The 20318-nt window shown below is 39.6% G+C and overlaps 1 protein-coding gene across 1 annotated transcript in view; it reads right to left on the reverse strand.

Annotated features, from left to right (window-relative positions):
- HECTD4 (HECT domain E3 ubiquitin protein ligase 4) overlaps positions 1–20318 on the reverse strand; it is a gene marked incomplete at its 5' end in the record, with an annotated part of 72653 nt that overhangs the window by 23035 nt on the left and 29300 nt on the right. Inside the window, 32 exons of the mRNA XM_084271919.1 lie at positions 322–485; positions 621–700; positions 971–1119; positions 1259–1420; positions 1695–1798; positions 2687–2802; positions 3228–3397; positions 3829–3999; positions 4274–4456; positions 5130–5265; positions 5457–5659; positions 6214–6295; positions 7037–7226; positions 7547–7827; positions 8163–8316; positions 8819–9003; positions 9299–9445; positions 10019–10185; positions 10297–10438; positions 10588–10723; positions 11153–11328; positions 11897–11985; positions 12069–12173; positions 12349–12541; positions 12786–13019; positions 13383–13546; positions 14334–14438; positions 15593–15739; positions 17101–17299; positions 18211–18311; positions 18603–18756; positions 19801–19925. Coding sequence (XP_084128045.1) covers positions 322–485; positions 621–700; positions 971–1119; positions 1259–1420; positions 1695–1798; positions 2687–2802; positions 3228–3397; positions 3829–3999; positions 4274–4456; positions 5130–5265; positions 5457–5659; positions 6214–6295; positions 7037–7226; positions 7547–7827; positions 8163–8316; positions 8819–9003; positions 9299–9445; positions 10019–10185; positions 10297–10438; positions 10588–10723; positions 11153–11328; positions 11897–11985; positions 12069–12173; positions 12349–12541; positions 12786–13019; positions 13383–13546; positions 14334–14438; positions 15593–15739; positions 17101–17299; positions 18211–18311; positions 18603–18756; positions 19801–19925 — 4914 coding nt within the window. The remainder of the gene's footprint in view (positions 1–321; positions 486–620; positions 701–970; positions 1120–1258; positions 1421–1694; positions 1799–2686; positions 2803–3227; positions 3398–3828; positions 4000–4273; positions 4457–5129; positions 5266–5456; positions 5660–6213; positions 6296–7036; positions 7227–7546; positions 7828–8162; positions 8317–8818; positions 9004–9298; positions 9446–10018; positions 10186–10296; positions 10439–10587; positions 10724–11152; positions 11329–11896; positions 11986–12068; positions 12174–12348; positions 12542–12785; positions 13020–13382; positions 13547–14333; positions 14439–15592; positions 15740–17100; positions 17300–18210; positions 18312–18602; positions 18757–19800; positions 19926–20318) is intronic.

Below are 20318 nucleotides of genomic sequence, written 5' to 3' on the forward strand. Positions count from 1 at the left end.
ACACAGCATACTTAGCTAGTATACTTTGAAGCAAGGTCACTGCTGGGAAGGAATGCTAGTACAAGGGCTGCTAGCCCAGAATAGTGCCATCTCATGAAGTTGGCTGCACATTACTGTCTCAATGGTCAGAGAAAGTTCCGAATAATGACAAAACATACTTGGGAAAGAAAATGGGATACCTCTACCTAACTCAATAAAGATAAAAACTATCAGTCTGCTTTTTCATTGATAGGGAAGCAGGCTCAGTATTTTCTATATGATGTTTTTAATACTTCTGAAAGAGTAGATATATCAAGCAATATCTTTCTGTTGAGAACGTGCCTTTTTCTGAATGTGGACAACTGGCCACATTCCACCGGAGACATCTTCTAGATAGGGCCCAAGTCGTTGCCCACAATACGTAAAATAAACTCTGCCTTTAGCTGGCTGTCCTGGAGGGGGAGGAGTTCCTTCTGTTCTTTCCCATCCAATTCCTGCTACATCACCTGTAGAAAAATATAATCATCGAAAGAAGATCATGGATTGAGTCTGTTTTTTCATCCACTGTTTCCCTTTTGGAGAGGATTTCCTTTTGAAGGATCTTCCCCTTTGCCAGGTAAGTTCACTGTACTCTTACGTACCAGGAGAAAGAGTCACGTCCAGTCTAACACTCTTCCACTGCAGCAAGCTGGAGCCATTGTAATGCACTGCTCGCCCATTGCTGAGAAGTAACACAAGAGGATGATTAAAGAGAGCACTGAAACAAGTAAGGATGACAAGTCACTACCAGCTGAAGTTGAGGTAGCTGTGATACTGACAGAAGGCAACTCAACTCTCCTTAGTTCCGTAAGAAGATAGCCTAGTTCATCGTCTTAACATTTAAATTCAAATGCACGTTACCTACTACAATGTGCTCACAACACTCCTCCCTAAGGAGCATACAAACAGTACTGAGCAAGGCCATGATTTCTGATGCACATCTCCAACGTACTTGTGAAAGAGACAGGTGCCCACTGGGTTTGTCCAAGCACCATCCCGTTTTTCAGCTTCCGTAGCAAATCCGAATGAAACTATTGGTCCAGTATCATCATCTGTATCTCCATAGGAAACTATTTCAATTTCCCAGTAGAACGATGGTGCCTAGGTACAGAAATAACAGTCATATTCTAAAAAAAGTATTTACAAATGATAGGTAAAATAGAAAAGGTTCTTTCTTGTTCTCTTCATGCACCATTGAACATTAAATAGCACAAACTGTTGTGCAGTTGTGGGTTCTTACCTGCACTGGAACTGGGGAAGTGGCATAGATAAATGTGCCCCGAGGCAGCCCCCCTCCTGCGCTCGGATCAGCCAGGAAGGTCACAGCTGTGAGATGCGATGAAAACATGCACGCTCGCACAGGGGGAAACACTCTCGATGGGCTCCAAGTGATTTCTTTGGGCTGCAAACAGGAACAGAGCATTGTACTTACAGCTGAAGTCATCTACTGGAGTTCAATGACAAATTCTTTTACGATGTGCACATTTAATGCGACACATGTAACAGTCACAACTGCAATCACAACAAATCACATCTCATTACAGAATTTCATGTTAAATGAAACATTTAAATAAGAATCCAACTAGTTTGGCTCCTGCACCACAGGCAGACCCCTGCCCTCAGTGGCTGGCTTTGTTTGCAAGGAGCAGAAGACTCAGCAATGCTTCTATGCTCACCTGCCTTCTGTCTGCTTGCAGTGGAGGAGGAGGAGGTCGAGCACAGTCACGATACAACATGCGTAACCTTTCACACTGCATTTCTACAACAAGGAGTCTCTCTCCTGTAACAACAGACCAAGCAAAGTCATGAGGTTCCAAGCAAGCCCAGTTACTTGAGTCCAACACAGTAAATAGAAACAAATATGACATTTGCATTTTAAGAGATCTGATCCAATTGTCTCACTTACCCGATCAATGAAACTAAGGACAGAGTCCTTATATACAAGCAATTGTTTTCCTCGTGTTTAGATCTGGTTAGCAGATCCATTGTGTGTTAATTAAGACATAAAGTTCATTTTAGTGAGCAAGTTTATGATCCAGCAAAAGCAGGAAGATCAAAGAATTTACGCCTACTGTAAAAAAATCTGTATGCTCCCTTCTACATCAGAGATCACCCTGATATCCACTTGGTTCCTACCCTAACATCCTTCACTTCAGCCACTGAAAGGCTCTGATTTGTTCCTAAAACTTGCCCTTGAACTAAGATTTCTGCTGGGCCCACTGCTTATCCTTAAACAAGAGGAAAGGAAAGCAAGAGCTCAACTAGAAGAAATAAAAGATAGCATTGTAAAAACAGCAGCAAAAAGGTCATCAAAAGAAAACATACTTGATAAAGTCAAGGAATACAGAGTGGGTTATGCTAGAAGCAAGAAAAGTGCAGAGGGCTTAGAGGTATGGTAGTAGAGAGCTAGCCCCAGGATTTGCATCTTCTATGATGCATAGGATAATCATGTTCTGGCCTAATATTTATGCCTGATGTTAAAAATTATTTGGTCTAATCATTAGCTACTCTGACCTCAGAGATCTGCAGCTGTGACAAGACATGCTGTACTGTGCTAGCTAACTAACTCAAAGTAGCTGGAGGACAAAACACTGAAACAATTTAAAAAGCTGGTATGTCTCTGAACTGAGTATGACAATGAAGCTGCAAGAACATGTTGAATACCTACCAGGGCTGCACTCCTGCGCTACCAAATTGAGAACTTCTACAGCAGCTGGACACTGTTGAATGAATTCTTCACAGAATGAGCTGTCTTCTAACAGCTGAGCCATCACCAGGCAAGCTCTTAATGGAAAAACCATACATTGAAAGCATTACAAAAGTGTATGCTGAATTCAAAGCTGTCTTTACACATACTGAATTCAAGACTATTTTAAAAGGCAGCACGCTGACTGATCTCTCTCTTTGTCTGGTTGCTTAGCTGTCCATCAGAACTTCCACAACAGCAGCTTTCCCTGCTTTGCGACATTTATTTACTTATATTGAGCACTTGCTCCAGTGCATGATCAGTGTTACAGGGGCGCTTGTTTTTCACCTTCATGTTACCACCACCCAGACACTAAACAGACTAGGAAGCAAACAAGAATTTTTGCATCATCCCTTGCTCTCACATCATTACCCAGAAAGAAACCAAGAAACTGCAATTTCCTTCCATATTTGTGTACGATATTGAAATGGACCGAGGTGCTGTGCAAAACCCAGCCACTCACCTGGTTCTTATTTCAGCAAGAAGCCGCACCACTGCCATTACTGGAGTTGAGCCATCTCCTGTTGCAGGAAGTGAGGTGTGAATAGATAGACTTCCCTCCTGAGGAAGCAACATGGACTGGACTGCCTGTACTACCTTCTCAGTAATGGACAGTTTATGAAGAGGCAATGCCTGATGGTGGGGGGGCACGGTAAAAAGTTAAATTCAAGTAGTTAGTTTCTAAGAAATGAGGGTGTTTTATTACCTGGAGTTAATTCTCATTTTGCACTATCACAAAACCAGCACCCAAAACCAGTTAAAAAACCAAAACAACCCCCAAACAAAACAAACCAACAGAAACAAACCCCAAAACCCCAACACACTATGCAACAGAACATATTTAAGCACCAAAAGATGACTATATCCATGTTACTTGAATGAGAACTTAAATATAGATATTTTTAAGAGATGTTTACAATAACGAGGCAAACTTTTAGAATAATCTATAACCAAAGATGAAACACACTTTTTACATGCTATAGATTCATTGCCAGTAAGCCATGACAAAAAATAGATAGATAATTGATATTGTAGTTAATACTGGATTCTTAAAACTACCGTACCTCAGATCTTGGAACACAGAGCCTAGATAATGGAATAGTTAATGTGTCTGATGCTTGTGAGGTCTTTCTACTGTCTATACTTGTAGGTGGAAATTTGACCGTTGCTATACCTTCTTGCTCATTAATAGATGCCACAACTCCAATGCTTCCTGCTATTCCTTTACCTAAAACCTACAACCAAAGAAGGTCGGCATAAGATTTAGGGCTTTACAAACAAGAAACACTGATTCCTTAACACCGCATGGCAACTCAGCAGACGACTAGAGCTGGGTGCTTTAGGGAACAGGAATAGCACACGACAGCAGTCTCTGCAAGTGGTATTTCAACTGCTTCACGATGGCAGGCAGTCCACATGCTGCTTCACAAGTTTGCCAGCGTGGGCAACACCAGCAGTGAAAGCACCAATTGTCACTGAAGACATAAAATGCAAACGGCGCTGAATTACCTGAACTTCAGAACCTATTTTAATCGTCTCCTTAAAGCCACCCAGAGCACAAAGGGCAGCTACTGCCTGCCGAGCAATTCTCTGAAGTTTAGCAAGTTTCCTTCCACTGCTACTCCCGTTCTCCAAAATACTCTCTGCATACTTCCCAAGCTGTGGAATGTACATCAGAGCCCGAGACAGAACCTGAAGAGAGAAGCAAAAATACCAGAGAATGACTTCAAAGCACAATTCAAACAAACCCCGACACCCCAAGCCTCCAGCTCACACAATCTCAGAAGAAATATTTTTGTTCTTGAAAAGAATGATATATTTCAGAATATTCTAAGTTCTCTGATGTGCGAACACCATCAAAGCCAGTTCCATTCTCTAGTAACTTTCAGAATCACAGTTACATAGATAATCTTAGCTCAAGGATTAGCCTAAGCAACAGACTGGGCACGACAGGACTCAAGAGGAACATAAAAGCAATGTGCTATCCTTTCCAGCCAATGCTTTCTACCCTCAGAGGTCATGAAAAAGAAGACTGAATAGCAAAGGTAGAATAAGTTCGGACAAAGGCAAGGTAACTCCCAAAACAAACAGCATTATTAATTAGTGAAAAGAATGACAGGTAAATTACAGAATAAACCCACGATCTCTAATGCTAGGTAATTTTTAATTATTTATTCCACCCCAAGACATCAGATAGATACCATCTACCAGAAAGGGCTGTTCCTGTGCAATTACACTTCCTGATTTGAAGTCTCAGAAGCAGTGAATCAGAAAGGAGTAGCTCAGGAAATTGCTAATTAATTTTTCTTAACTACTCAATACAGGCTTGGTGTAGAATTTAACAGTTAATCTTCTGGTTGCTTACTTTTTCAGCAGTTGTTGTCCATATCTGAGCTGCATTAGATTCTGGTGCCATCAATAAGCTATGTAGCAAAGCAATGACCTCTGCTGCCATGCTGTTTGCAACATGACCACTAATGAATGGCCTGACAGGATCCGTCCTATACAGGAAGAGAAAGCAATCTGTTTTGAGATTAATGCACAAGAGAAGGAAAAGAAGGTTCAGTTAACAATATACAGAACAAAAAAAGGGAAGTTTATGAACACCCAGGCTATTTTCTAGAGCACTACAAATACAGAAGATACAGAAAAGCAGAACCTAGACTCTAAGTATGGAATCAAAGTGACCTACCTGGCAAGCTCAGAATTCCTCTCTCTGCAAATAGATGTTTGTGCGGTCTTCTTTTTGTCTCCTGTGGACAACCCACTAGTAGTTTCTGGATTGACAGTTTCTATGGGTGGTCCCACACTAACTATTAGACCAGACTGTGCCCATTTAGTCGCTTTTCGAAGAGCTGCAGCAGCTTCTTCTGTAATAACTTCACAGCAGCCACTCTGAAAATAAAATTGCTAACGTAAGCTCTAATTGGCCACACTATGTGATGCATTTAACTCTTCTCCCTCTGCATATGTAAAAGTACTGAGAACACATCAAAACTTCCTCCTGTGTACGTATTAGAGTCATGAGGGAAATCCTTTCTGTTGCTTTTTCTCAACTACAGAGAAATCAGAGATCAATGTGGGTCCGTTGCCTTTAACATTCCATTCTCAGCTTATAGTTCCTTTGATCACAAAGCCACACGTGAGTACTTCTAGTACAAATGCTCAAGAACGTGTTTGAAAATACACATGGAAGTTTAACTTAAGTGTGTGGCTTAAAATTCTTACTATCAACGTGCATCAGACACGTCAAGAATTAGAGAATTTACCCCTGTGTTTACATCAATAAATATATAATGCTAAGATTCCATATAAAGTTATCTTTCTGAAGAGTTCTGTAAATTAAACAACATTTAACAAAGGGGATTTAACATCAGTAAAACTCAAGAATTCTGATGGCCACCGATTTTTACCATGTTGAATAATTCTTTAGTTATTCCTTTTCTTACTTTTGTCATGTCTCGATCCATTTTCACCACTTTCTCCATATTGGCTCCAGTTCCTAGTCGGAATGGACGACCTTCTGAGCTGCTATTGAAGCGAAAACAAGACACATTAGTTTTGTTTTCATTAGTGGAAAAAATAGCTGAACTATACCATCCAATTGAATATATTATGTGTGTTTGTAAATGATGTGAAAGCAACCCTTGTGATCAAACTGCTCAACTGCAATAGAGATACTTGATAGTTAAGGACATACTCAATTGCACTGTCATTTACAAATGGAATTTAATACTACTGAATGTAGTTATCTGCATAGCAATTTAACTCTTCCCCCTCAAAAAGCAGCATCATGAAATTGGCTTTTACTGAACACAAAAGCCTGATGGTTTCATGTGTTTGTTTTTTTTTTTGCTCGTGGCTTACACAGCTTGTAAGTAAAGCAAAAGCAGAACGTCACACTTCATATCCTTCTCCTCCTTTTCTACACGTGCATACTCAGCTCTGTTTTAGCTCTGCTGCTCTCATCATTGCTAAATGGTCTTCTTCAAAGCAGACAAATCCAGGAAGTGTTGGGATTTAGAGTCTTTCTGCCACTGCCTCAACACGAATTCAGTGTGGTGGGATGTTTTTTTCTCTGAGTAACAGTATGCTAAGCATTGGCTCTACAAACCTTTCTCCATTATCTTACTATTTTGCCAGTAAACACAACAAAATGGGAAGCTGCTTTGCTCTCCCATCATGGCCAGGATGTGTATTTCTACAGCTGTAGCACTAAAAACAGGAAAGAAACAGACCTGGTGGAATTCCAGTCCAGTGAGTTCAGATTACCTTAGTAGTGGCTGAAGGACTTCATGGGATGACTGGTCTTCACGTTTATGAATGAAAATAGAAAGTTTACCATCCACTGCTTCGCTTTCTTCTCCAGGATCTTTATCACCTTTTATGGAATTTTTAGGACTGGCTTTTGCCAAAGTAGTATCTGGCTCAGAGGCAGTTGGAGACAGAACTGTCTGGCATCCTTTAATTAGAAAAGGAAAAAAACAAAACAAAGAAAAACACACAGCCATGAGCCCCATCATGAGCTTCATCATTTCTTGCCCTTGAAACTAAAGCTAGCACACCCAAAATGCATTTAAAACTTCACTGTGGAACACAAGTTAGTCTCTAAAGAGTTAACTCGAGGCAGATGGAAAGTCACAGAAATATCCTATCTTTCAACACTGACATATCATATACCTTTTCCTACTTGAGCTTCCTGTCAAAACAAAAGCTCTTTGCAGAAACAGGACTGACTTAGCGATTTCTCATATTAACATGACACCAAAAAGACGCCGGTACCTGGTACTACATAATCTGCCAGCTTTGCCAATAGCAGAGAGGCAATTTTGGAGGCTGGGTCACTGGGATCATCCTGTTCACTGTTCAGAGATGGCACAGAGTAACTCCAGGGAGGCAACTCCACATTTCCACAGTCCTCAACGCTCATGAGAGGTAGTGCGGCACGACACAATTGGAGAATTATAAGGACCAACTTTGGAGAAGGACGTTGATCCAAGAGGAGTGACAGAAGCTTGGACACGCAGGCTGGCTGGCTTAGGATTGCTTTACCTATGTGACTCCTGAAAGGGAAAAAAAACAGGTACCTGCTGTTCAAGAAAAAGAAAACTGATTGTTTGATGATGCTCTTGGAATTATAACTGAATCAATTTATTATTTACAAGGTGTAATAAAAAAATAATTCAGTGTCTGACAAACTTTATCTCAACAGTTCTTACACAACCTGGTAGCACTGATTAAACCTCAAGACTGAGTAAGTGTCTACAACCAAGTTTTAGAATGGCTTTGAAAGTTACCTTACCTCTGCCACTGAAAGAAGAGATCCCTAAAAGAGCCCCAGCCGCTTACAGATGTAGAAACAAAAAAAACCTCCAGAGACAAAGGCTGAATCTAGTACCTTGACAGGTCATTAAGAAGACTGAGAACATCTTGAAGCGCATCATTTCCTGCAGCTTGATTACCACAACACTCCGTGGCTCGTGCGAGGTGGTTGGTAAGAAGGCTGGAGACCTGACGAGCCAGACCAGAGTGAACAGCTTCGGTTGAGCCACCTTCAAAAGGAATTCCAGAATACACAATTGATATTAACTGAAGTGAAGGTAACACAGCTACATATTTGCTATAGCAAAGAAATAATTACATAAAATGTCTTCAATTAAAAATAAAACCTGATACTACATCTGTGTGCCATTAGCCTATAGCCATGTGTCTACGAGTTTATGTACATTATATGTGTGAATCCTATCACAGGACACATGCATAAGCGATTGCTCAGGGTCTCTGGTTGTGTCTAGACAGAACTGAGTGGTAGACTTGAGATTATCTGCAACATGAACACTCCCATGAGGAGGTAAAAAGCTAGAATTAAAGCCCCACAAAACAAACAAGAAGAAAATAGACTTATTTCTGTATGCACTTGTGTGTTCTAAAGGACCCATGCAGTACTGAAATCACGGTGAGCGTGTGTCCTGTTTTAAATACATTTACACGCCTTCTCAGGCACTGAGGCAATTCTAAAACACGCAGCAGAAACTCATTTGGCATGGTTCCTACCTTCTTCTTTCTCCCATTCAACACAGCGATTAGCTAGCACCTGGAAGGCGGCCCAAGCCATGGTGGCCACCTTCTGCTTCTTAGTCTGTTTTTCATTTGAACTGGATTCTGTCTGGCTGCTTAAACTGCAGAGCCGGTCCATAAGTTGTACCAGGCCGCTCCGTACCAAACACTTCTCTTCGCTCCTGAGAAGAGAAATTCAGGTTTCACTTAAGTAACTAACATCAGACACAACAAAAATCCAGAACGTGCTGTTAACTCAGCAATTAAGTACTTCAGTTAGCAGAAAGATGGTTCTGTTTCTCCCTTGTGTCCACACCCCCCCAAAGAAATTCTGTGTTCTGAGAAATGTTCTCTGATACTCCTCATTAGGAAGAAAAGGAGCATAGTTATACTATATAATGCTTCTCCTTAAGGCAAAAGCTAGTAAAGACAGCTGTGGGAGCCCTCCTTCCCTCTCTGAAGGAAATACTTTCATACCTCGTGTAAGGTATAGTGCATAAGAGGCCAATGCTATTTGCACAAGCAATGGGGTAGCGAGCACACAGAGAGACCACAGAAGTCATCGTCTCTCCAAAAGCTTCCTGGACTTGTTCCACCATCCCACCACACGTGAGCTCTTCAATTCTGTTGGTAAGTAGAGAATTGAAATGGTAGGCTTTCTAGGTTAACTAAAATGAAAAAACTTCCAGATCTAGCTTTTTTTCAAAAAGAAAATAAATTAGTGCATATTGAGAATTACTCAAGGAAGATTTAGAAGCAAAATTACAAGTCATAATGTTTAAATATGAAACATGTAAACAAGATAATATGGTAGTTTTACTTCAGACATGACTGAAATTTGACTACAAACAAAATACAAAGTATTTATCAAATTTAGATGACAGTATCTGCCAAATCTACCACAAATGCCTAATTAAAATTAATTTAGAGTTGAGTCAGGACTAAGATACTGTATGTACATATCTGCGGACACGTCATCCCAGTATGAAAGGAAAATTTACCTACTGACAAATAAAAAAGCATTACTTTTAAGTTTGTGCCTTCCCTCCCTGCCAAGAGCCAGAGTGGCTGCTGCAAGCTTTGTTCTGCAAACCTGAGCCCTTGCAGCTAGGCACGTCTCGTGGTTTTTTTCTTGGCACAAAGCACTGTACTATCTTCTACAGAGGAAAATATTTCTTTTCAGAGAAACAAACAAACCTTGGTCCTCCCTGAAGTACCATGGTCACTGGGCCCACAAGATGCGTCACACCACCAACACGAACAGCTGCAGTCAGCAACTCTCTCATGTGCACAAGGGCTTGCTTCCTCGTGTTCCCGCGACGCCACCTTGTCTGAGCAGCCAGCAGAAAACTGCTGCTGGATACCTAGAGGTTGTTGTTTGGGTTTGTTAACGAGACACAAGCAAGATACCTCTCTTTCATAGAGAAAGTTTGAATTTGAAAATATAACGTTTTAGTGTATTTAAAGCAACATACTGCTTGGTCGGGGTTTGTTCCGATGAAAGCAAAAAGTTGCCCCAGTAAGACACTGTACGTGGGTTTATCTCTGCTGTCCTCAATGGTCAGTGACTGGAGGAGAGTGAAAGAGCTACTTCTGTGGCTGGTTACGTGGCGGCGCCTGTGAGAACATCGGAGAGTTAGATGATCCAATGGAAAAAAAACCCCAAACAACCACCAAAACATGCTATGCTGGCAAAGTTTACAATTATTTTAATGATGCAAGTCACACTATTGCAAAGGAGCTTAGTGGAATAAACCCTTGTATACCTTTGGCTTGATCTAGCAAACTCGATATCTTCATTACCAATCATTTCTAAGTCAGAGGGCGCTGACATACTGCGGAGGAAGACGGGTTGGCGCACTGCATGAGATATCACTTTCGTTTCAGATGCTGATTTGCAGGCTGCAAGATTATACAACATGAAAGGATATCACTCCTGGTGTAGGAGGTTATTTACAAGCTGTTTTTACAATCACTGAAGATGTTTCAATAAAAGCTATTAACACAGGGTGGGGAAAAGAGTCCAAGCAAGAGTCTGCAACTTCATTTTAGAGGACTTTGTGTTTTCAGGTATTGCTTTAAGTTAGTTTTGTTTAGATTAGGTTAAGCCTTTTTCCCCCAGTAATTCATGAGATTAAATTCCACATCATTACAGCAATCAGAAAATAAATCAGACTCAATTTACTGCAAAAGAATTTATTTTATTTGAAAAGTTAAAAAAAATTCATTTTAATGTAAGTGAAAGAATGAAAATAAGAGAAAAGAATAAGTTATAGCTTTAGAATAAAATAAAACAAAATGAAAATGCAATACTGGTAATGAGACATATACCTGGAGTCTCTGCAGGGGTACCAGATATGCTTCTGGTGATTCCAGACTGTGCTGCAATAGTGACATGTAACAACAGCTCTGCTCTGTTCATCAAGCTCTTCACTAATGTCTTTGTTTTTGCTAGCGGATGAGAGGTCTTCTGTATGAGGGAATTTACCTCTTGAAAAAACTTCTCCCTAAGATTATTAAAGAAAAAGCAGCAAACTCAATTATGTTTTAATACCTTCTGATATAAAGTGTTGCTGTGAGAAGGGTTACTTCTAAGAAGACATATAGCATCAATGTATTTTCTGCCAACAATGTAGAAAGCAAAAAGAACTAAAGAAAGAAACAAGTGATTTGTTAGTAAGTACAAGTGGCTTTATGCACCAGTATTAATTTATTTAGCACAAATATTTCTAACAATTCACTCAGATATTAAGTTCCCAAGTATTTGCATCCCTCATTTGAAGTTCACCTGAATGTTCCTGCTCCCAAAGGCTGTGTTTTGGCTATAGCCCTCTCAGCCTGCAGTGGAATCAGACATAGAATGTTTTCAAACGTTTAGTGCCAGCTTCTATTTCACATCATTAAGTGTCACAGGGTACAGAGAGATTCAAATCTCTGCTTCAGTAAGTGTTCATGTATGTGTGCATGAACCCTGCACAACTGCTTTGGGAACTCACTTAAATTTCACTGCTGCTTGAAGCTGTCTATCTTTTAAGTGCCTTGCTGAAATGGTATGCTCCACAACCAGCTACTAACCTTAATGCCAGGACTACGTTCTCAAGATCACTTCCATCAAAAGAAACTTCTTTCATTGAACACAGAAGTTCCAATTCTTTCATCTTGCTCTAAACAAAGTGAAGGAAAAGGGTGAACATGTCTTGCAAGAGCAGCACAGACTGTGAGCACACACAGCAGCCACTACACTTACCTCATTGAAGTGATAATCATAGAAGAACGGGACGTTGTTCTCCAGCTTCCCATGCATGGCATCATCTACTTCATTCTGCCATTTCTGTTCCAGCTCGGCCACACTCTAAGAAAGAGACAAAACCAACATTTATTGCAGTTGTTCATCTTAAGGAGTAGAAGAGATCTTAAGAGAAGAAATCTGAGTACATTTTCTATTTCCATATTTTTCTAAAATGCTGTTAATACACCCTTACTCTCAGAAAAAGCCTTCTGGGTTTTTTATGTAATTTTGTTTTTACCTGCAATTGTCTCTCCATGGCATTTAGCTTCTTAAAGGTTTCTCCCATGATTTTACAAAGTAAATCATATTCTTCAGCATGTTCCTCCTGATACTGGAAATTTATCAGGGACTGGAGTGCATCAACCAAATTCAAATGTTTAATCACACATGAGACTACCATCTCCTCCATTACTTCTGGCTGAATCACTTCCCTAGGGTTACAGGTAAAGCCAAACTGGTTAATCAAGAATTAGAGACAAAATTTGACAACTTATATTTACAGTTCAGTACACAGCGCATTCACAAACAAGTATTTCCATAATATTAAACACACACCATTATACATGACAGGCATGCCGCATCCTCATCCATCCCCTTTTTAGCTTTCTTTGGCAACAAACATTTAAAGCAATAGCAGTAAAATTAGAAATACAGAGCACAACAATGATTACTTACTTTATACTAGGTCTAAATTGAGGCCGAGCGCGTCCAGAAATTTCCCTGAGCTTTATCATGATTCCTGGAGGCAGCCTAATCCTAGGCAGATCAAAATAGTGTCCAACAGGAGGCACAAGAACATCAGAAGGATATGTAAACTCTCTATCTTCATCGATAGTAAGAGGCAGTGGAGAAGGACTTGGTGTAAGTGCTGGAGATATTACACCATTAGCTTCCACCTGCCACTGGCACCTAGAAAAATAAATAAACACACATGAAAAGGATTTCATTCCCCCCCCCTTCTTGCTACTCTCCCCTCATTCAGAAAGGTACATCAATCAACTGCATGTTACAAAGACAAATTACACATTAAGTGTGCCTTGTACCAAGCATAGCCCAATCCTCCTCCTACTTACTCTAAAGAAAACACTGCTATTGTAGAGAATATTCCCTCTATTTTTGGCATTACTGATGGCAAAACAAACTCTGCAGGAAGTTTTCAAAACACCACCTTAAAACACAAGACTTAAGCATAACTAAAAAAGTCCCTCGGAAAACAACCTGTAAGGGAGTACAGCAAGCAAAAATATGTTTGTTTGTTTGGGTTTTTTTTACCTTTGTAATAGTTTAGATCTTAAGAGCTCTTGACAGGTTTCTTCATCTTTGGTAATTTCTGGTCCGTTGTATAATATTCGCAGCATAGAACAAGCTAACACGGAAAGGCCAAGTGCCAGGTCAACTAAGAACGGCAAGCCTCCCGACACATCCTCTGAAGACTCCTGTAAGCAGGAATAGCCATAAGTTGCACTAATCAATCAATCATGAAGTCCTACCCCAGCATATTTACAAGATAGATTTTATATTTTTGCATATAATCTTGTATATGTAAAACATATCTATGTATATGTCTCTTACACAGAAGTATACTGCAACAATGCTTAACAATTAAAAGCAATATATAAGAATAACTCAGGACAAGAAACACAAGATTTAAGTGTTATTGTCCCGAACCAAAAAAGAACAGAGAGAGTAAAGCTATTTTTGGTTCAGTAACTCTTTGGCCTGCAGATCCGTCAGCTCCCAGGCCAGGTCCTAGCTTCCCGGTACAGGGCTTCAAGTTTCCTTTTGTTTGATCCCAACATCCCTTCCCTCTCTTCTTTATGGCCTGGAATCATTATTCGCTCATTAACTTCCTGATTTCCAGGTCATTACAAGATACCCATCTCTCCAAAGAAATCCTGATCTACAAGCAGCAAGTGACATTAAAGTGACTTCATCCAACTCCAATGACAAGAGCTAGGTAAGACATACTTGGTAGCAACTGTCCCCATCAGACCATGCCAGAGGGCATCTCTAGCTTAGGAAGCCAAACAGCCAAAACTTAGGTCCTTCATGCTGTAAAGACATGATCTCTCTTACTGCCAAAATAAGCTATTATTGGTCTAAATCTCAAAAGTTCTTTTCCAATTTTGAAGTATGTTTCTATTTGATCTATAGTAAGTAACAGAGAGAAGAGGACTTGAAGCTGAACCTAACCCATGGAATCCGGGATGTTTGAGTGAGTACCTGTGCTCGAACAGTGCAAGCAAAGCCCCACATAGCTTTGTCTGGAGTGTTGTGCTCACGACCACTCCGCATTTCAAAGGAGAAGGTGACTGTATCTCCTTCCACCTTAACATTTTGATGGGGAGGAGAGGAAAAAAAAAAAAAAGAAGATACATTTAAGAATCGTGGCAAACAAACAGGCTTTTCATAAAAATGGCTTATTTTATGGATTAATGTTTTTAACAACACATTTAAGTATGATTTCTCTCTCCAACTGTATACTCTGAGTTAAGTTTCTTCCGTTTTTGTAAGGACATCTTTCTGTGGACAATTCAATTTTAATTTTGCTGCTGACAAGCTATAGTAAAACAAGACACAACACCGTAGTTGTAGAATCGAAAGTAGAATTTATCAGTCTGTGTCACTTGGCCTTGATTTTAATCAAAATGCTTTCATTATTTGTCTGCAAGAAACCATGAGATAATCAACAGTTCTCTTCCTGAAGACAGACAAGCTCTTGAAGGAGAAGAATGTCAAAACATTAGGAGAAGTGTTTGCTAAAAGAGCAGTATAACAATCTATGCCTAAAAATAAATGAAATGCCACTAATTGTGAACATTGGAGTGCTTGTCTGAAATTGCTTTCCAGTTTATTACTTCTTGTTTTGCTTTTTGAAACTATTCCTTGTTTTAGAATGGGACAACATAGCAGCACAATCACATAAGGAAAAAAATAAGTCTTATTGCTTACAATCTGAGGGAACATACTGCAAAATTCTCAAAATGCTGAAGTTACAAGAAGTTTAAGGGATTTTTCCATCTTGGCTTTACTGCCACAAGCCTCCAATGTCATTTTATAACCCAACACAAATGGTTGGAGAGTTGATACATTTAATACTTGTTGTATTTGTGGGTTACTGTTAGCAGTCCCACCCGTGGCCCTTACAAAAACAGGCACAGCCTCAGACTGCGCAGGACTTTCTCCTGGGAAGACTATGAGAAGAGCAGTCCCTTTAGAGACTCCAGGACTGAAACATACTGATAATGAATTCCAGGAAGACATAACAAAATGAGATAAGCTCATAGAAAGTATCACACACAACAAAGAGTTGGGTTTAAAGTTACTCCCCAAGGACGTAACAGCCTACTTAAGAAGTGATCTCATCATAACCACACACTTAAAAGCTTGGACGTCATTTGTTATAGGGGTTAAAATGGACTTGACATGGTTTCCAAAGGGGATTTTTCTATATGAAATATTTTTGGATTGTAATACTGTACCTTTACTAAGTCTTTCGGCCAACCAGTTCCTAAGACACTACGGCTGCCATATCCCAGTGTATTGCCTCCATACTCAGCAACCTTCCTACTGTTTGTGTTAGGACCAGCATAGATCACCAACTTCAAAACATAAAATACACTGTTAGACTGTAAGAGAAAAACAAGAAAATCTAATAATAATAATAATACTTAGCACTTACACCGCGCTTCATATTTTCAAAGCGCTTTATCAACATTAACAAATCCTCACAACAGCCCTGTGAGGTGCGTAGGCAAGTATTATTATCCCCATTTTACAGATGGGGAAACTGAGGCAGAAAGGAAATTGAATGACTTGCCCCCGAGGTCACACAGCAAGTCAGCAGAGGAACTGGGAGGAGAAATCCTAACTTCCAGTCCTCGTGCTGAGCTAACTAGAACATGCTGCCTCTCTACAAACAAATGGATTGATCCTGTTCCCTAAATAAGTATTTTGTCAGTGGGAACACGATGAGGCCCAAAGCTCTCTGGAGGAGTTTCACCAGTAACACATGACATTAGTACCAGAGACACATAAAAACTAATGGAAGTCGCACAGGACTTGCCCCATGTCAATGAATATATGACATCAATTTGTAAGCAGCACAAGCAGCACTAACTATACAAAGTGCTATTAGCTGTGGTCTTGAAATTGAAAACACTTGTTCATATTAATCCATGTAAACAAGCCATTATCCTTGGCGGGGGTGGGGGGGGAGAGAAGTAACTTTTCCAGTTCTGCCCAGTTTAAACAAACCTTGCTGTTTACAAAGTATGCAGCTAGATTAAAATTTGAGAAATCAGGAAGCTGAACAAGAGCAAAACTGAGACAGAAGTTCAATTACAATAATCTGAGTCATCATTAAATGAACTTTAAAAAGAAAAAAGAAAAGAGCTGGTGTGAATTTCTGAGGGGTTTTGTTATGGTTTTTCATAGCAAAACCTCCATACCTCTAGGGCCTACTGTATTTCTCCCATTTCATAGCTACTTGACACTTGACATAGCTCAAGGAAACCTACTAATTACAAAGCCTAACTCTTAACAAAAGATGCTCCTAACTGATAGGTTTTAAACATTGAAACAATCACTGGATATTATGTTCTGATACAATACACAAGAAGAATTAACCATATATTCTTTTGGGATTGTTTCTGCAAGAACAAGAGAAATTAAACCATTTATCTCCATCTTCCTGCCTTTTCATGTCAACAATTCTTTACACATTTTCTAGCTAAGTTAGTCTTAAGATAAAACTCAAGAATTCTTTTGAGAAGTTCTTTACATTTATGCCATGCAAGACAGAATCTCTCTGTACCCCTGTCTTGAAGTAGGTAGGCTGTGCCATGAGTGCAGGCTAATATGCTCCTATCAGTATAAACCTCCTGCATTATCCTGCCATGAAAGACAAGGGCAGAAAAGATGACAAGTGCTGCTCACAGAAATATATTTAAAAGAAAGAATTTCTAAATTGGCCCTCTAAATCGCTTACCTTATCATAGTCATATTGTGAAGAACATCTGTTGTCAAATCTAAGGTATAAACAGCGGGCTCCTGGAATATGTACAGTTTCTTTAAATTTATAGTTATCCCTGACGGGATGAACTGTTTCTACAGTCTTCCCAGCAGCCCAGGGAGCAGGGATCTTCAAACCCGTAAGAAACCCTGGTTCTTCTTTCTCTTCCAGCATTCTGAAATTAGAGTGAAAAATTAGTCCTAACATTCAAAACACAGATTTCTACTAGCTATTTTGACATCAAAAGTAATTAAAAGACCATGTAAAATCTGAACTTCTCCCTGTGTTTTCCCATCTCCAGGGTATGGTAAACAACCTGATGGTGCTATACATGGTGTCTAACACATGACTGGGAGTGTAAAAAAAACTCCCTGGGACAGCACCCAAAACTGATTGTACCATCATAAAATTCAATGCCTAATATGTCTCACTGAAGCTTGTAATTTGGAGGAGGATTGAAAGGAAAGTCTTCAGAATTTTCACACAGTATATTACACATTATCACAAGTTGTTTAATACTACAAATTGTGCAGCACTGTAAAGAGCTAGGATAAGCACTTTTATCTAATTTAGCTGTGTGTTCCTGTTTCTAAGCAGACACTGTATAACTCTGAGCTGAGACACAGGATTTAAATACAGGACTCAAAATCTTTATATTTATCTATGTACATGAAACACCTTAATATCCTTCCAATGGTTGTAATGCTAGATCTTATGCTTCCAGGTCAATGTATCTTCTCTCACGATGGTCTTCTTTAGCCTAATCTACTTTAAGAGGAATATTTGGAATTAATTCCTAATGCTTGAGGCAAGGGAAAACACAAACCAAACCATATCCTGTGCAAACAACCTGAAGATATTAATCACTTAATTCTATATATAAAAAAAAAACTAATTCAGAACTAATTGCCTTTTGTTAAGGCTTAGGTATCTCTAAGGCAGCCTTACAAACCATTACAGCTTTGCCTTTAAAAAAAAGTTTGAAAAAAATTGCTGCTTTAAGATTTATTCCACAGCAACAGCAAAACAAACATTACAGCTAAGGTATTTCAACCCATTAAAAGACCCAAATGTTAAGAAAATTACCTCTCATCAGGTAACAGCTTCCCTTTCTGTTCTGATGCCCCACTGGGGGAACTGTTCAGTTCTGAGAAAACTGGAGACTGAGTTTTAAGCAGCAGTGCAGTCTGTGGCACAAAACATACAGTGTTAGATTCACGCAAACAGCAAAGAACTTTAAGACCTCATCATCGAAATATTATTAACAATCGCACCTAGTGTTGTTATTGACAATAATTCATTGCATTGTAGCTGTTGTACCAGGTCAAATCTAGTATTCAGCTTTTGTAGCAGTCAAACTGGTCTTAAACTACAATCAGTGGACCAGTGCCAAAAGTTGGCCTGGATCTGCAGCGCTTTAGAACACACGTGCCACAGCTGTTTCCCTTTGCTGGCAGCTGCTGACACAAAGGTCATACCTGACTTGTGTAAAGGACCAGCTGCACCAGCTGAGGCATCAAGGCATCAGCCATCGTTAGAGTTTGCAAATTTGGATGCATCAGAGATGTCAGTAGGACGGGAAGCAGGTGACCAAGCATAGTAGCCTTCGTAATTTGCTCCAGGCCTTTTAATCTGTAAGGAGAATCAAAGTTTACATAGTAACAACTATTCATAGAATCATAAGAGTATTACTACTAATTTTAGTCATCTGTTTAATCCTGCAACAGACTGACCAAGCAGGCAATTCAAAATGCAGAGAATGTTTATTTAAAAATGTCACGATTTCTCCAAAGCATTGGCATCTTAGTCTTTGCTCCCAATACTTACTAAACAATGACAGATAATAAATCAGGCATTTAATAATTACTTAGAGAACAATAATGTCCCATGGGTTTGGGATAAAAGTCCACATCAAACACAATGTATTTGTTCAATAGGTGTATCAGGCTCCTAGCAGACATAGCTCAAAATACTTTAAAAGAACCTCTACCTACAAAAATGTATTTGAGCATGAAACCCATCTGTGAATTTCTCAAAGGAATTGTGTATTGTCAATAAACAAAACTAATGTTGCAGGCACAGAAAAGCATAGAAACTGAAACCTGAAAGACAACAGGGAGAGGGAGGTGTTTATTTAATGAGAGAAAAGGTTTGCTGCTTTTGTTTACATCCTGTTCCCAGCATACATTTTTAAGTGGAGGGGAAGACAGGGAAGGGTGAGGCCAGATTATCTGATAAAAAATGCAGGATATCATAACATCCAAGACTTGTTATGGATAAAATAATCTAGTCCAGCTACTAGAGGTGTAATAGTCAGGAATTAAAAAAAAATTACAAATAAAATTTTTTAAATCACCCAACCTTACCAAAATACTCCCAAGTGAGTAACTACAGTTTGTTTCCAGTCACCCTGCTCATAAATCCTACTGTAACCAACTAAACCCCCACCAGTTTTCCTAGATTATCAAGCTAGTAGTTCTGACACTGAGACTGATTCTAAATTCTTCAAATACAAGTGCTAAGCAAATGCTATAGTAAGGAACAGTTCCTGTATGTTCAAAGCTCACGGATGGAGTTACAAAGAGTAGTAAATAACGCTACCTGTGCTCAGGCATTAAGCCACAAAAAGCAGCAGCTCACTGTTTAAGTTATCAGACTCGTTCATCCTGGTCTTACCTTTGCTCTCTATCAGAAATGTCACTGTTAATTAGTGCTGTGGTGACTTGTTGCAGCATTTCTAAGACTTCATCACATCCTGTCAGAATTTGCGTGGCAAGAGACAAAATGCTGGTCTTGAGCTCCTAGGCACAAAGGGAGTTACAGGATACATAAATTCTTAGAGAATACAAACAAAGGACAACACAACAAAATGATGGATTTCCAAATTAAAAGAATGATAATGTGACCTGGCAGGCCTGCAGCAGTAGATTCATCCAAGACTTAAATTTGATTAATGCTAAGCCCCAAAGTGCTGGGAGAAACTAGGTGCATATTTTACAGGATGCACATCCAGTTTCTAGAGGGAAGGAATCCCCAAGTCCAGCACAGGAGAGAGAGCTGTTAGCCAGCCAAGGTACAGCATTGGTGACAGAATGTCCTAGCAGGTATGAGGATCACTGTAGAGAGAAAAACTGAACAATGAAAACATGGGTGAATAGTGAGACAAGAGAAGTACTACAATATTTAGCATTTAC

This window comes from Gallinula chloropus, assembly GCF_964237585.1.
Source record: "Gallinula chloropus genome assembly, chromosome: 17".
NCBI lineage: Eukaryota > Metazoa > Chordata > Aves > Gruiformes > Rallidae > Gallinula > Gallinula chloropus.